The 16,297-nt window shown below is 50.3% G+C and overlaps 1 protein-coding gene across 1 annotated transcript in view; it reads right to left on the reverse strand.

The window, feature by feature from the left end:
* The window catches only part of SLIT1 (slit guidance ligand 1), a 169,492-nt gene that overhangs the window by 21,026 nt on the left and 132,169 nt on the right, over nucleotides 1–16,297 (reverse strand). Inside the window, exons 18-25 of the mRNA XM_082674222.1 lie at nucleotides 16,073–16,216; nucleotides 13,463–13,606; nucleotides 13,006–13,172; nucleotides 10,512–10,644; nucleotides 8,288–8,356; nucleotides 5,235–5,306; nucleotides 3,200–3,271; nucleotides 2,317–2,388 (exon numbers count right to left, since the gene is read on the reverse strand). Of these exons, the coding sequence (XP_082530348.1) occupies nucleotides 2,317–2,388; nucleotides 3,200–3,271; nucleotides 5,235–5,306; nucleotides 8,288–8,356; nucleotides 10,512–10,644; nucleotides 13,006–13,172; nucleotides 13,463–13,606; nucleotides 16,073–16,216 (873 nt within the window). The remainder of the gene's footprint in view (nucleotides 1–2,316; nucleotides 2,389–3,199; nucleotides 3,272–5,234; nucleotides 5,307–8,287; nucleotides 8,357–10,511; nucleotides 10,645–13,005; nucleotides 13,173–13,462; nucleotides 13,607–16,072; nucleotides 16,217–16,297) is intronic.

Genomic DNA, 16,297 nt, shown 5'->3' on the forward strand with positions numbered 1-16,297 from the left:
GATTCCTCTCTTCCCACCCCCCACTCCTCACCTAACCAAGCCCCCTATATCCTATGCTGGACAACACAGCATCCCTGAATATGTCATTCACTTTCTTGCCTCCATGCCTTTGCACATGCTGTTCCCTCTTCCTGGAATGTCCAAATGGCAAATTCCTAGTGCCTTTTCAATGGCAGCAAAGAGGCACCTCCTCTCTGAAGGTCGTCAGACTTCCCCAGAGTTAGTCACTGCTGCCTTTGAGCTTGTTTTATAATATCCCAGATGGTCACAGAAGGCAGAAACCTTGTGTTAGTAAATTCTTCAGCATTTGACTCACTGTGGTTACTCAGAACATATTTATTGAGGCAATAAATAATAAATAAAGAGCTTTGGAATCAGACACACCTAAGTTCAAATCCTGTTTCTGTCATTTCCCAGCTTTATGACCTAGGGAATCTGCTTAACTGAACCTGGGACTGTAAAATGGATATAATAAATCCTGCCACCTAGGACAGAGCCCCCTTACCCATTCCACTCCCAAGCAGACATGACTAATCAATCACTGCACTCTGCCCGCTGAGTCCTGGAATCTTCAGTGTGGGCTCAAGACAGTCCCTGTCTTATTTGTGAAGCTGGCTCACAGCACAATAGCTACTTCCCATTTTGGTTATGGAGTAAACAAGACATCACAGATAGTAAAGTACTTGTCCCAGGCAAACTCTCAATGAGTGGCACTTATTACTATTTTAATTCCTCAAGTCTAAGATTGTTAGACGCCCACTAATTTCGCATGTTCTGGGAGGGGTGGAGAAATGTTACCTTATTAAGTACCTACAGATCATTTGTAAGATATCCTCTGATCTCAGAGATTAAAATGTGGAAAAGATGAGCCTTAGAGCTAAGAAAATCCAGTGAGATTGTTGAGTGAATGAACTTCAGGTAGAGATGCTGGGGACCCCAAAAGACTCCCTGATCTGGGTTTGCCTGTCCACTCGGGCCCTGGGCATTTGGCTGTGAGGCAGAGAGCAGGAGGACACGGTAACACCCCGGGTCCCGGCTGCAGTCCATCTGGCCTGAACATGACCTGGACCTACAGCTGAGATGCTAGGAGAGAACGTGTTCACTCTGTGCCTGGCCCCGCCTCCAGAATTAGGATGACTCTGCCATGGCCCATTGCTTTTATATTCCTTCATTTTTTAAACTGTGGTAAAAAATATACATAATTTGCCATTTTGACCATTTTAAGTGTACAACTCAGTGGCATCGATTACATTCACAATGTTGTGCAACCATCACCACCACCATCTGGTTCCAAAACTCTTTATCACCTTAAACAGAAACGCTGGACCCATTAAACAAAAGTCCCCCTTTCCTCCTCCTCCCAGCACCTGGCAATCACCATTCTCCTTTCTGTAGGTGTGAATCTGACTATTCTGGGTACCTCATTTCAGTGGAATCGTACAATATTGTCCTTTTATGTCTGGGTTATTCCACTTAGCACGCTTTAAAGGTTCGTTCATGTGGTAGCACGTGTCAGAACTTCATTCCTTTTTATGGCTGAACGATATCCCACTGTACCATATTTTGTTTATCCATTCATCTGTCAATGGACACTTGGGTTGTTTCTGCTTTATAGCTATTGTGTGAACCATGCTGCTATGAACATGGGTGTACAAGTATCTGTTTGAGTCCCTGCTTTCAATTCTTTGGGGTATATACTTAGGAGTGGAATTGCTGGGTCATATGGTAATTCTACATTCAGCCTTTTGAGGAATCGAGCATACTGCTTTTTAAGAATCCTCTTGGCGCTGCCAGGTAAACAGTTTTGGAGACAAGAGTACATCCAATTATGCCAATTATACTTCTTTTGGGTAGTAAATTTCCGGAGCTTATCCCCCACCATATGAAGTCAGAGGCACAGTACTGGCGTCGTGCTTCAGAGCATGGGCTTTTGAGATGGAAGACTCTAGACTCTACCGGCTACACAACTTTGGGTGAGCTTGTCACATTTTCTGGACCTGTTTCCTCATGTGGAAAATGGGAATAACAGTACCTATGTTGTAGGAGAGCTGTGAGGATTGAATTAGCCGATGCACATGCAGTGCTTGGCAATCAATATATGGTCATTACTACTTTTATTACTGCTTGTGAAGAACTGTTCTCAAAGTCCATTGCTGTGACTGATGGTACACTGAATGTGTAAGAGTCTGAAACGGGGAGCATTTGAAGTTCACAAGCTAAATTAAAAGTAATACTCTCAGGAGGAGGGGTCTTTCTTGGAATCCAAGTTCCATTTAAATCCAGAGAGGTGCCGAGAATTGGGCCAGAGTTACTTACAGGTGAGAAAGGGAGGTCACATCTGTGAAGATGCCCTCTTGGAGGGTGGAGACATCATTACCATGCAGGGACCTGAAGAGAGAAGAGGCTGTCAGGACTCATCCCAAGACAGAAAACTCAGGAACTGATGGAGGGACGCCCTCTGCTGAGAGGGGCGTGTCATGAGGGAGAGGGTCCCTGCATCAGAGACCCTGCGCTGCTGGCCACAGGCAAGGAGAGGGAGCCCCTAATTATCACAGACCACGCTGCCCCTCAGCCCTTCCGGAAGACCCTGCTCGGGCCATCACAACTAACTCAACATACCATGTCTGCTCCCAGGACAAATGGACGTGTGCAGGTATGCAGCGTGTGCCCTCCCTAGCTTGGCTAGGGAGCCTGAGGGGGCAGGCTTCTTCCTGGTAAGGAAGCTACTGGGTGAGCCCTAGGTTGGGGGTGAAGAATGTCTCCCTGCCCCAGGCGGGCTGCCAGAGGACTCAGTGCAAGGATATTCCAGAGGCCGTCATAACAGGCATGGCAGAGGGCTGTGAGCACAGGGCAAACCTCACAGTGGGAATTCTTAGTGAAGGTGCTACATTCTCCATTTGACAGGAGACTCACATGCAAACAAGGGGCCACCTTATCTTGGATGCCCCCAGACCCTGCCTCAGCACACACATCGCAAACACAACTTGGGGCAGACAGCAACCCCCTTTTCTCGGATGGTTTCCCATTCATTCCTTGGCCTCCGTTAGGAGCTCCAATGAGAGTGGACTGGCCTCGCACTTTGGACACAGTTGGCCCTGCTGGGGCCCCGGACCTGGGGACATTCCTGCCCACCAGGTGGGTGAGAAGGGCCCTCGGTGGGGCAGATTTGCCTGGAGGAATGAAGAGCAGGAAGACTCACAGCAGGCGCAGGGAGCGGAGCCCCTGGAAGGCCAAAGGAGGGATGCACTGCAGGGCATTGTAGCTGAGGATCCTGCAGGAAGAAGAGGGAGGGTCGGAGGAAACGTGGGAGGGATTATTAAGGGGTACCACTTCCGGTGGTGATGCAGGTGGTCACCACCTTGATTGTGGTGGTGGTTTCATGGGCGTGAACATATATCAAAATGTATCAAATTTTACACATTAAGGATGTGTAGTTTATTATATATTAATTATACCTCACTAAAGCTATTTTTTAAATAATAACAAGAGAAATGAGACATTTTTTATCACAGGAAAAGGGTTTCCCCTTACAGCTCCCAGGATCACGTAGCCCAGGATTTCTCAGCCTCAGCATTATTGACAGTTCCTTGCTGGGGGGCTGTCCTGTCCCCTGTAGGATGCTGAGCAGCGTCCCTGGCCTCTGCCCACAGAGATGCAGTAGCTCCCCCTGCCCTCCTCCAGCTGCGACAACCAAGAATGTTTCAAACATTGCCAAATGTTTCCTGGAGAGCAGAATTGCCCCTGGTTGAGAACCGCTGCCCTAGACCATGGCACCTTCACACACACGCTTGTAAAGAAAAAAATGTTGCCTGCCATTCCAGTTCTCCAAGGATCAAGCCATTAGCCACTTCAGTTGCCCACAGTGTGCCCTGAGGGGAACCCAGGATGGAGAAAGACAGGGTGCATTCTGTGCTTTGAATATACTAGCCTTTAGATAGCTTAGATGCATATCTAAGGAAAAATTTCAAATGACCCCAGACTCTTACATCTTCCCATACGTAGAAAAGCACTAAAATCATTAACTTGAGATATCTGTTCTTTGTGATTAACAGTAACCTTTTGATGCTTGACCACATGTTTTTCTCAGAAAAAAAAGTTCGTATGTATCCTGGCTCGTCCCTTCCCTCTTCAGAGCAGTTCCTCAGAGCTATCTGGGAGACTGTCTCCAGGCTATAGTCCTCTGGAAGGTCCCCGAATAAAACTTAACTCACAACTTGTGTATTTTTCTTTCAGTCAACAGGCTCATGAAGACTTTGAAATGGAAACCAGTTGACTAACACACCTGAGGCAGGTAAGTGCAGCACTTCGTGGCCTTGGGACTACATTCTGCTCCTGGGGGCCTGACTGAGTCAGGACCCTGTCTTTTAGGGTACTGGCTCTATTATTTGACCACAGCAGAACCAAACGGAAAGTTCTTAAGTCCTGGGCACATCATCTGTAAAGTGAGGTATTGGGAAGGTGAACGAAATACATTCTTAAGCTCCAGGCAAATATAAATGATGCTTGTTAATACTTTCCAATCAATTGCTTGGAATATAATTAAAGCAATCATTAAAATATCTTAGAATATGGGCACCAAAATGTTCAGAGGGTAACTGTTCACAATAGTCCAAACTGGAAACAGTGCAAATATCCATCAGTGGTAGAATGGATAACGAAAGTATGGTATATTCCTACAAAGGAATACTATACAGCAGTGAAAATGAAGAGACCACAGCTTCACACAAACATAATGGTAAATAAAAGAAGCCAGACATAAAAGACTACATCCTGTATGATTCAATTTATATAAGATTCAAAAGTGGGCAACAGTAAACTTCATTGTGTAGAAATGCATATGTAGATGGTACTATAAAGACCAAAGAAGTGATCATTATAAAACTCCAGGTAGGGACTGCCTCGGGTGTGGGGGGAGAGAGGAAGAATGATCAGGAAGAGATGAGGGGACTTTTGGCGTGCTAGCTGTGTTCTATTTTTTGCCTTAGGTATTTACACATGTTCTAGCTTTATGATTATTTGTTAAATTGTACATTTATGTTTTTTGCACTTTTCCATATACACGCTGTGTTTCATAATAAAAAAAAAATTTTTTTTTAAGTCTTTTCAGTGGGCAGGCCCCGTCACCCTCCCTGGAGGGTAAGGGAGGCTACGTGGGGGTACCTGCCAGTGACCGAGGCCTGGGGAGGGTCTCAGTAGCCACAAGCCCTCCCTCCACCTCCCGCCACGGGACTCACAGAGTGGTCAGCTGGCTCATGTTGGTGAAGGAGGAGTTGCTTAAGGAACTGATCTTGTTGTTACTCAGGTCCCTGGAAAAGACAAAAGCATCATCATTTAGGAAGAAAGAACTCCTCCCCTCTCCCACTCTGGCCATGGCCATCCCTCAGCCAAGTTGTTCTGACCGGCACTCTGCGGGGTGGGAGGTGGTGGAGGGGCGCTTGGTTCACAATTATTTACAGCCCTCCGTTCTGCTGCCTGAACTCGCTCTGTGTCTCCAGGGTTTCAGGTCTCCATTTCCTCATCCCCCACCCCATGCAAGTATAGCCTGGCTCCCACCCTCCACCCACCATGGAAATGCTCCCACCAAGGGCATCAGCTGCCTCCCAACTGCCAGGTCTAGGGGGCTCTCTATCCTTTCTCTCTCGCTAGTACTTTACGTGGGTTTGTTCACTCACCCTCCCTATAATCCTATGAGGGAGATAGTAAACCCATTTTATAAAAGAAGGTGCAGGGTCTCAGAGCAATGAAGTGACCCACCCAGGGTCACACAGCTGGGAGGAAGTACAGATAGAGTCAAACCCCAGTCTGTTGGCCCCCAAGCCCCAGGTCACGGCAATGTGCTCCCCAAGTGACCCTGTGGCACTGGCCCAACTGACCACCCTCTTCTCAAATCTCCTCAGATCACTGTCTTCCCACATTCCCCCTACCTCTCTGGTGAATGCTTCTTTCTCACCCACCCCTTAGGAACGGGGATCACTAAGCCCTGTCCTCGCTCTTCCTCTTCCTTTAGTCCCTCAGTCCTCGGGGACGCTCCTGACTCCCGCACCGTCGTGCACAAATGGTGCTCTCCTCTGTGGCCCCAGCCAGACCTCTCTCACGAAGTCCCCTGCAGAGACCTGATGTCCCACAGACACTCCAATTCTTGTGCTTCCTCCCACCCGCGTGCCCCATGCTGTGCTCTCCATCCCAGTCAGCAGCTCCAACCACCCAGAAACACTGCCCTACCCCCACGTCCTCCCTCCCAGACCCTCACCTAACTGGCTTGTGCCTCTGTTCCATCTGCCCCCTCCTCCCAAGTTTCTGCTACATCAAGACACCGTCATCTCTCTTCTGGTTCCTGCCTCATCTCTCACCCACAGCTTTGCCCCCTTTCGATCCATCTTCCACACGGTGGGCGCCACGCAATCTTTCTAAGACACAAATCTGATGAGGTCACTTCTCTACCAACAAACCCGCAGTGGCTCCCATTTACTTAAAGTGCAACCTCCAGACCCTTTAGCTTCACCACCTGCCAGGTACTCCAGGGCATGCCCCCCCTCCCTCACGGGTCCCCACATGCCTTGCATGAATTTGTTACCCTTCTTGAAATTCTCTTGCCCCTGGAGATCCTGTTCCCTCTGCACCTGGTGAACTCTGACCTCTCCCAGCCCTTACCCGGAGTCCACCACTCCTTCTTTTGAGCCACAGCCCTAACATGTGCATTTACCTCTGTTGGAACACTCATCACTCCACACGACATACGTGCTCCTATTTCTCACCCTTGCATGCCCCCAGACCGTGACATTTAGGGGGAAGGCCCATGACTTAGATGGCTTCATATCTGCTCACTTCATGCAGTTCTTGACTCAGCAAATAAAACCATGTGCCCTGCCTTCATTTTCTTTTAGTAAATGTTCCTCTAATTAATTTCATTCAAAACCACTCCATTGTTCCTAGAGACACATTTAAATACATCACCAAACTTCAAGTACACTTTGTGGTGGTCCTTCCCCATGATAAGGAGGTGCTGGTATTTCAGCCCCCAACAGGCAGCTTCACAGTAAGAACTGCCTTCACATTAGTCCCCTCTCCCTCCCTTTCTCCTCATATCCGCACCACTAGTGGGGCTGCCTCAAATTAGACCAAAGAAAGGCTGTCTCTCTCTTTGTCACTCTATCACCAGCCACAAATCACTCTAACTACCACTCCTCACCTCCACCGTTGGAACAGTCAGTCAAAACACCATGGCTAGGTCATTAGCAAAGACAGATAAACTGGAGTTTCGAAATTCTGTAAGCCAGTGCTACTCAAAGTAGCTAGTCCTCAAACTGAATGTCCCCAAACAAGGGACTTGTGCCAAAATGCAATCACCTATGACACTAAACACACAACTTAGTTTAGCTAACATTTTTTCATAGCAATACTTTCCCAATGAAGGAAGAAGCAATGTGTTGATTAAAATTCTGGTGCGAGTTCCTTATCTAGTTTCAGGCCCATTACAGAGTTCTCAGGCTGCCATTGCCCCATAGACCGCACTTTGAGCAGCACTGCTCCAAGGCACTTCAGAAGAAATGTTCTCTGGACTTCTTTTTGGTGGGATCTGGCCAATAGGCAGATAAAGACAATTGAAGTGAGGTGTTAATTAAGCTGGAAGGCTAAGAGGAGCTGAACTTATTCTGAGGCTTACTTTGTATGTTTTCATGAAGCAGAAAGGTCAAAAGTGGAAATAACAGAAAAGTAGATGTTAGCCTAAAGAAAGAGTTAGTTACAGGTGTGTATTTGAGGCTGCCATATTTCATATTTGGTTTAGGAGCCAAGGTTGGATCAAGAAGTTTTCCATAACTCTCTTCTTCTGCTCTGGCTCCTACCTTTGCAAGGATAACCCTCTTTAATAATAATTACCAGCCTAGAGGCTTGGGGAGACGGTGTGGGCAAAAGCACACAGGTTCCAACCCAAGAGAGCCTGGAACAATGCAATTCCCAAAATGGGCCACTAGATGGCAAAACAGTTCTGTGCACAGATGTGCTCAAAGGAATGGGGTGAAATTAAAAAACGGATCAGTACCATACAGGGAATATAGCCAATATTGTATAATAACTATAAATGGAGTATAACCTTTAAAAGTTGTGAATCACTATATTGTACACGTGTAACTTATATATTATGGTTCAATTATACTGCAATTAAAAAAACAAAACAAAAAAATGGATCGGCCAGAGTGGCATCTGTAGGGAATTCCAGGAACGCTGGAGCCACAATGGCTAGATTCCAATGGCCCTCCTGCCCTCTGAGACAGGCCTGGATACTCACACAAGCTGCAGGTACTTGAAGGTGGACAGCTGTCTCGGAACCAGCGTGAACTGATTCCCATCCAGGTAGCTACAGGAGAGAACACAGCAGTTAGTGCAGCCATCGCGGCCTTGGGCAGAGCCCGGAGCAGGGAGAACCTTCCCCTGCAGCCAGGGCCTTCTCACTCATTTCTTCTCCTACACGTACACTACACAGTTGGTCCTGAATCGCTAATTGGAGATTAGCAGACATTTCTTAGGCCATTTGGGAAGATGCCACTGAAACACTTGGTAAAAGCCACTGAGACATGAAGCCTCCTGTGGCTTCCTTCCCAAGCCCCTGCCTGGCCCTCTCAGCACCCTCCCTGTCGGTGGGCACCACAGGCTCAATCCTGGACCCCCTGGTCTTCCCTCTCTTCTCTCCAGCCTTCTTGGCCAAATAGGTAATTTGTAATAGGCTAATATCCACCTGCCAGGCCCTCAGCAGCACCCAGGGCCCCCCTGTACCTGCTGGCAAGGTGCCTGAGGCTGGCCCCAGACCCAAACATGCCCAAACCTAAGCTCTGTGTTTTCACACCCACACAGGCTTCCCCTGACTGCATCAGCACTACACTCCATGTTCCCAACCACCCAGGCTCAGGACCCCGAAGGTGACTCTCCAACTCTCTCTGCAGTCAGTTCTGTGACCGACCCGGCTTCTCCCACCCACTGGTCTCTCATCATTCGCAGAGCTTGGGATTCCAAATGCTGTGACCTGCCCTCCCTCCCCCATGGCCACCAGCCATCCTACCTAAGCTGACGGGAGCACCGGGAGCTGCAGCCCCACCGAAGGCAGCCTTCAGGATGCCTTGTCCACCTCCCAGAGGTCCACAGAGCACAAATCAGGGCTTTACTCCCCCAACCCATCACCCTGCATCCTACAGAATGACTCCCGGCCCATCTCCTTCGATCCTCTCAGCCTCCCTTGTCAACAAACCCAGCAGCCACATTTTACAGCTGAGGAAACTGAGGCTTAAAGTCTCTGAACTCCAGCATCCTCAGTCAAGGGAGCCAGGCTGTCCTGCCTGTCCCATTACTCCCAGGGCTGCTAGGAGGCACCAAGGAGAGGACGGGACATAAGACGTTTACAGAAAACTGGGTGGGGGACGCAGCAGGAGAATCACAGGACAAGGACTGCAGTGGTTGGTGTGCTTGTGAAGAAATACCAGCCTTGCAGGTAATGAAAGAAATACAAATGAAAACCTCACGTGCTCCGCTCAGGGAAAAGAGAAGCTCAGGGCTTCCCTGGTGGCGCAGTGGTTGAGAGCCCGCCTGTTGATGCAGGGGACGTGGGTTCGTGCCCCGGTCCGGGAAGATCCCACATGCCACGGAGCGGCTGGGCCCGTGAGCCATGGCCGCTGAGCCTGCGCGTCTGGAGCCTGTGCTCCGCAACGGGAGAGGCCGCAACTGTGAGAGGCACGCGTACCGCAAAAAAAAAAAAAAAAAAAAAAAAAAAAGCTCGGCTACGGGGGCCTGAAGGGACCAATCCCAGGAGCAGGAAGAGTCAGGGCCTGAGCCAGGCCTTCCGTTTGGAGGGGTCTGTCGAAGAAGCCTGCTCTCCATCCCGCTGTCTGCCATACACATTTATACCCACGTCCCCACATGGGCTCGGACACCAAATCCAGATCAACAAAGAGTTAGCACCACAACGCCAGTGTTGATGGGGCATGTGGGGGGGGAGGGGGAGCAAGAAGGCTCTTTCCACACACGGCGGGCGGGAGTGCAGAGGAGACAGCTTTCTGGAAGGTCATCAAGAGTCCCAACAATGCACCGCTCTCCGACTAGCAGTTTCGCTGAAGGGATGCTCACCTCAGTGCTATTTATGAGAGTAAACAAATTGGAAGCTTAAATACCAGCAAAGGGGGATTTGTTGTATAGATCACAGTAGAGTCACGTGATGGAATATTATGTGGACAATAAAAACAACTTTTGTGAGCGTTCTCATGAAGGGAATGCTCATGAGATGATGTGAAGTGGGAAAAGCAATATAATTTCTTATTTTAAAGGCAGAGCTTAGTTTAACGGGATGAAGCACTTGCCACGGGGGACCCCTGCCGTCAGGTGACTGCAGAGTGGGGGGCGGTCACAGAGAAGCTCAAACCTCCTTGGAACCAGTGTCTCCCGCAAAGCCCTAACTCCAAGCGCCTGTCAGCTAACATCCGCTTTCGGTCGCCCTCTCTTCCTGCCACCAGGCAGGGGTTACTCACAGCTCTGTGGCATTCTTGGGGATGCCCTTGGGCAAGGCCTGCAGGTGCTTGTTGCTGCATCGGACCACGGTGTCCAGGCAGGCGCACTCCTGGGGGCACTGCGGGCGGGGCAGGCAGCCCCCCTCCTCCTGGCCTGGGGAGGAAGGCGTGAAGCCACGTCAGCGAGGGGACAGGCCTCCTCAGGGCCTCCTGCAGCCAGGGCCCAGCTCCAGGGCACCTGCGGACAGTGGCCCCACGCTGACACCACCTTGTGCACCAGTAAGTCTCCTCTCAGCTGCACCCTTCCCCCACCAGGGGCAAAGCCCCTTGGACCTGTTTTGAGCTTAAAATAGGTCTTGGATCCATCTCTTCCACCTCAGCTCTGAGGCGGACCCAGGCACTGCAGAGAAGGAGGATGGCAGCCACACCATTTCTTGAGCACCTACTATGTGCCAGACACTGTACCAAACGTAATCTCCTTAACGTATGTAAGGGGAGCAGCCATTACCCCTAGAGTGTGAGCATCACGGGGACAGAGACCTGCACCTCCTTCTCTGTTCACTGAAGGAGCCCAGCACGGAGAGCAGGGCCTGGCACACAGCAGCCTCCAAATTAGATCAGTTGAAGGAATGAAGGAACTTCTATCTTACTGAGATCTGGAGCGTTTAAACAGCTTGCTCGGGTCAGAAGGCTGATCAGAGGCAATTCAGGGTCTGTACCCAGGTCTGGCTGGCACACAGTCTGAGCCCCTTCTGTCCCACCATCTTTCACAGATTCAATAAATAGTACTGAGCGCCCTCTGTGTGCCTTCCTTCCTTCTGATTGGGTGTAGGAGGGGCGATAAGGACACCACCGTCGGAGTTGCTAGGAAGCAGGTGACAGGGACTGTCGGTTACGGAAGGCGTCTGTGTGGAGGTGCCACGTGAGAAGGATGAACTCACTGAATCCTCACAACATCTCTCTGTGGATGTGCTACTATCAGCCCATTTTAGAGAAAAGGAAACTATGGACAGAGTGATTAAGTAACTTGCCCAAGGTCCGCCAGCCTGGAAGAGGTCCCGCAGCCTGGAATCCAAGCCAGCTGCCTCCAGAGCCTGTTCTCTCGACCACTACGTCCTACTGCCTCTCGGCAGCAACACCTCAAAGATATTCCCATCCCTTCACTCCTAGGAAGTTATTCTAAGGGGAAAAACTGAGTATATGTACAGAGAGTTATCTATCAGGATGTTCCTGGCAGCACGAGGCATAACAACAGAAGTTTGGAAGCACGTAAATGCCACGCGATGCCTCCAGACAAGGGACTGTCATGTTGAGAAGGTACACGGGCAGTACTGCAAGACCCTACGTGTGTCATACGTGGGCACACGAACACTCAGCAAAGAGCCAGGGGGCCACACACGGGGTGCTGACAGGAGTCATCTGGGGTGGGGAAGTAGAAAGAGGGACTCATCAATGAGCTTTTTATTCTCCTTCTGGATTGTCCGTTATTTGGGGTTTTGTTTTTAAGGAAATAAAGATGCCTCACTTTGTAAGAAGAAAAATAAAAAGAAACTGTTTCTTGGAAAAATATAATGCTTTCAAAAAAAATACTTGATGGCATCAGAAAATGTCCAAAATACATAGTTCAGGTTTGTTTTTTTTTTAAAAAAGAAACTATGATATAAAATATATATGTGAGAAGTATGGAGTTTTGTTTTGTTTATTTTAGAAGTTCGAAGCCAAACTGCTCTTAGAGAATCCATTGATTTTGTTTAGAAAAATACGCTGTCATCCTGGCGTGAAAGCTGTAGCTCGCCACCCAGCACCCCCTCACTGGCTTGGACGGGCCTGAGAGCTGAACTGCCCCCTGGAAGCAGACTGGAGAGAGGACAGGAGGGGCTGGAGAAGGGGGGCCCGGGGCTGGGCAAGATGCAACCTTGTTCTGTCACCTTCGGTAAAAATCTGCTTCCCACAGCTGCCTGTGTGAATGATGCTCTGGGGGCTGGGGTGGAGAATGCAGGGACGGGCGAGATTCTGCATGGGTAGGGAAAGAAAGAAGTGGCCACAGGAGAGAGATGGAGGATTCAGGGGAAAGAGGACATTGGCACAAGAAGTGACCCGCGTGTGGAGGAGGGGGTGCCCCCTTGACAGTGTCCTGTTGCACATTACAGACAGGCTGAATCCACTGTCTGGAGTGCTTAGGAATAACCAGGAGGTAGGTCTCTGGGTTAAACGTACTTACATAAAGAAATTACACTAAAATGTTAACTGTGATTTTCTCTGAGTGATGGGCTAACAGGTAACGTTTATTCCCGTCTTTTATCCATATTTCCCCATTTTTTAAACAATAAGCACATTATTGCTCTTATAATCACACGAAGAAGACCCCACCAGGCAGAGGCAGGCACAGGACTGAGTAGGTCTCCCTGCTCCTCGCCCCTCCCCCTCCACAGAGCCTCCCCTCCCCAGGGGACCCCTCCTCTCTGGGGCATGACCTCTCCCCATCCCCCTGCCGCCCAGGGGGCCCATGAGTTACCTTCCTCACACCTGAAGTCGGGGACAGCCACGTCCTGCAGGGGAATCTGCCGCAAGAAATCCGGGTTCTGGCATCGCGGGTTCCCCGTCACGATCTTCCTCCGGCGCAGCCAGTCGCCCAGCCAAGCCAGCTGGCAGTTGCAGTTGAAAGGGTTGGCCAGAAGGTTTCTGGAAGAGGCGGGCGGTATGACCACGAAGACACCCACCAGACTCAGCTGCCCCAGCAAAGCCGGCTCCTGCTCGCCACGTGCTGGCCACACGGCCACCCAATGCTCCCAGACAACCAACCCGCCAAGAGGCAACATTCTAACGTGCAAGGACCCAAACACCCTGAGTCTTTTAAAGTGACCACCGGAGAAGCCCGTGTCCTAAGGTGGTGGATGGGCAGGGCTCCGGGGTTCAGTTCGGATGGCTGGTGCCCAAGCCCCAGGCCCGCCTGCCCTCTGGGGTGCACTTACAGCGTGGAGAGGGCCTGCAGGGTGTCGAAGGCCCCAGGGGAGATGGTGGCGATCTGGTTGTCATAGAGCGAGAGGAGGCGGACGCTGCGCAGCCCCGTGAAGCTGTCATTGTGGATGCAGCTGATGCGGTTGTTCCTCAGCATCCTGGGAGCCGGGAGCGGAGGGGAGAGTCCGTGCCGAGCCCTGCGGCCATCTGCCTGCCCTGTGCTTTGGCCGCCAGCGGCCAGTTCACAAGTTCTCCTCTGGGGGCACTGAGCCACGGAGAGGGGAGCCACAGCGCCAGGATTCTACACACCTGGGCTCCCCTCCAGGCTTTCCCTGCCTCTGAATTGACGGCCTCTCCATCCTGCCCACACGGCCCCCACACCGAAGACCATCACCCTCACCCCCTGGGTGCCCAGAGCCTCCCCAACCTCGGGCCACACTCCATATCAACACCTGAGACTTTCGTTAAACTTAAACCCGGCCATGTCGCTCTCCAGCCTAAAGCCCGTAGCAGCCTCTAAACTGTCCACAAAATCATGTTTAAACTCTTTACTGTGACATGTGAGCGCCTGCCCAACCCTGCCCCAGAGCAGCACCTGCCCGACTCCCCAGGGATGGACACACCCTCCACTCCTCTGTCCTTCAGGCCTGCTGCCCAGGCCTACATCCCCACACCTTTCCCAGGCTGGATCTCCTTCTAGAATGACCTTCTTCCTCATTTATAGCCGCCAAAGTTTCTGTTCATCCTCAAACATCTGGCTCAATTCCTTTCCCCAAGCAAAAACAAAAACGAAGCCTGACACAGAATAGGCAATTCACAAAAGAAATTAAAATGAGTGAACTAGGTGAGGGAGATTAAAAGGTACAAACTTCCATTACAGGATAAATGAGTCAGCATGAGATGCACAGAAATAAATAAACAAATAGCTTATGAACATTCACTGAAAAATGTTCAAATCAAGGACATTTAAGTGATAGGGAATCTTTGCCTGCCAAATTACAAAATAATTAAAAATAAAATAATAACAGTAAAGCCCAGGGTTGGCAGGAGGGTGGGAAGACGGGCACTTTCATGCACAGCTGGCAGGAAAACGACTTGGGACCTGCCCAGAGTGCACCTGGTGAGATGTGCCAAAACCCCTGAAAGGGCCCTTCTTGCTTTGACCCGCAGGTCTACCCTTAGGGATTTATCTTCAAGGTAATAACCCCAGATGAGCACAGAATTTCATCACAAAGATATTAATCACAGCATTGCTTGTAATAAAATTAGAAACAGCCTAAATCTCTAATAATTATCTAATATATAATCTTTCAAAATGATGTTGTAAAAGGAATCGTAAGGATACGTAAAGACACTCACATTCTGTTTAAGGAAAAAACAGATTACTAAATAAAATGTATTCTAGGATTTCATTAAAATATATCTGTGTGTTTGCATGCATGTGGGTGTACATGCGTGTGTGTGTGCGTGTGTGTGTAACTGGAAGGATAGTTGTCTATATCAACAATTAACTGTGGTCAGTGGAGGGGTTACAGGCATTCCTTTTCCTGTGTCCTCACCAGCCTTCACATGCTCCTGCAGGCCCACGGCACCCTCTTTCAAAGAATACTAGGCGTGTATAAAAAAGAATGAGGCAGCCCTCTATGAAGAACCTGCCACACTATCTTTACAAGTGAAAAAAAAGCAAGCTGCAAAACACAGTGCATAATAAATCCCCTTGTGTAAAACAGACAAACAAAAACCCACAGGGAATGCCTCCATGCATTCATTTCCCTTACACAAATGCCATGACACGTGCTCGGAAAATACATCTATAGCCTTACTGCGGGCTGGGATTTAAATCCAGGCTGGTGGCTTCTAGAGGTGATGTCCACAGTGTAGCCACTAGCCACATGTGGCTGTTTATACTTAATTAAAATGAAACGAAATTCAAAAGTCAGTGCTTCCGTAGCACTGGCTACATTTCAAGTGCTCCATGGCCGCATGTGGCTACCAGATTGGTCAGTGCGGATGTGGGATGTTTCTGTCCCTGTGGTGAGTCTGACGGGACAGCACTGTCTATCGGACGCTCTAAAGGTCTACATGATCATCTGAAGAGCTAGTGCTGCCTGGACAGAGACAGGGGCTCCCTGCAGCGTTCACAGAGGGGTGGATGACCCCAGGATCCCACTCAGTCCTGACGTCTGGAGAGCTCTGCCTGGGCTCTGAGTCATGGGGTCTCAGAATCCCAGGGATGGTGGGAATCCCTCCTCCCCCGCCTACACCCACTTGAGTCACCTCTGCGAGGTCCCTGCCACTGTAGCACCAGCCACTCCTGAACTGAAAACACGTGCTATGCTCTTGCAGCCTGACCACGGGGCGATGAGAGGGGACCTCCGGAAGGGCCCACCTCCCCATCCCTTCACCCGCCATCGACCCCCCACCCTGGGGAACCAGAAGGCAGCCCTCGTCACAGTGACCAACATCTGATGACTGCAGTCAGGGTCCTCAGCCGCGGCCCCCTCAACTCCTGCAAGCTGGGGCCAGGGAAGAGACTCCCACCCTCGCTCTTCCCTTCCCTTTAACGCAGACGCCCACGCTCTGGCTTGGCTTCTGCCCACCCTGCTCCCCGGCCACACACTCACAGCGTCCTCAGGCCGTCCAGGCCCCGGAACATGCCGCTCCGGATGGACTCCAGCTGGTTGGCGGTCAGGTGCAGCTCGCTCACTGAGGCTGCGCCCTCGAAGGCCCCGTCTTCAATCTCCGACACCTTGTTGTTGCTCAGATTGCTGGGAGAGGATTATGGAGTTCAGGACCCTTTTCCTGAACCCAGCTCCCATGCACGGGAGCCCTGTCCCCGACAGGAGCTA

The sequence above is a fragment of the Grampus griseus genome (genome assembly GCF_964374135.1).
Source record: "Grampus griseus genome assembly, chromosome: 16".
NCBI lineage: Eukaryota > Metazoa > Chordata > Mammalia > Artiodactyla > Delphinidae > Grampus > Grampus griseus.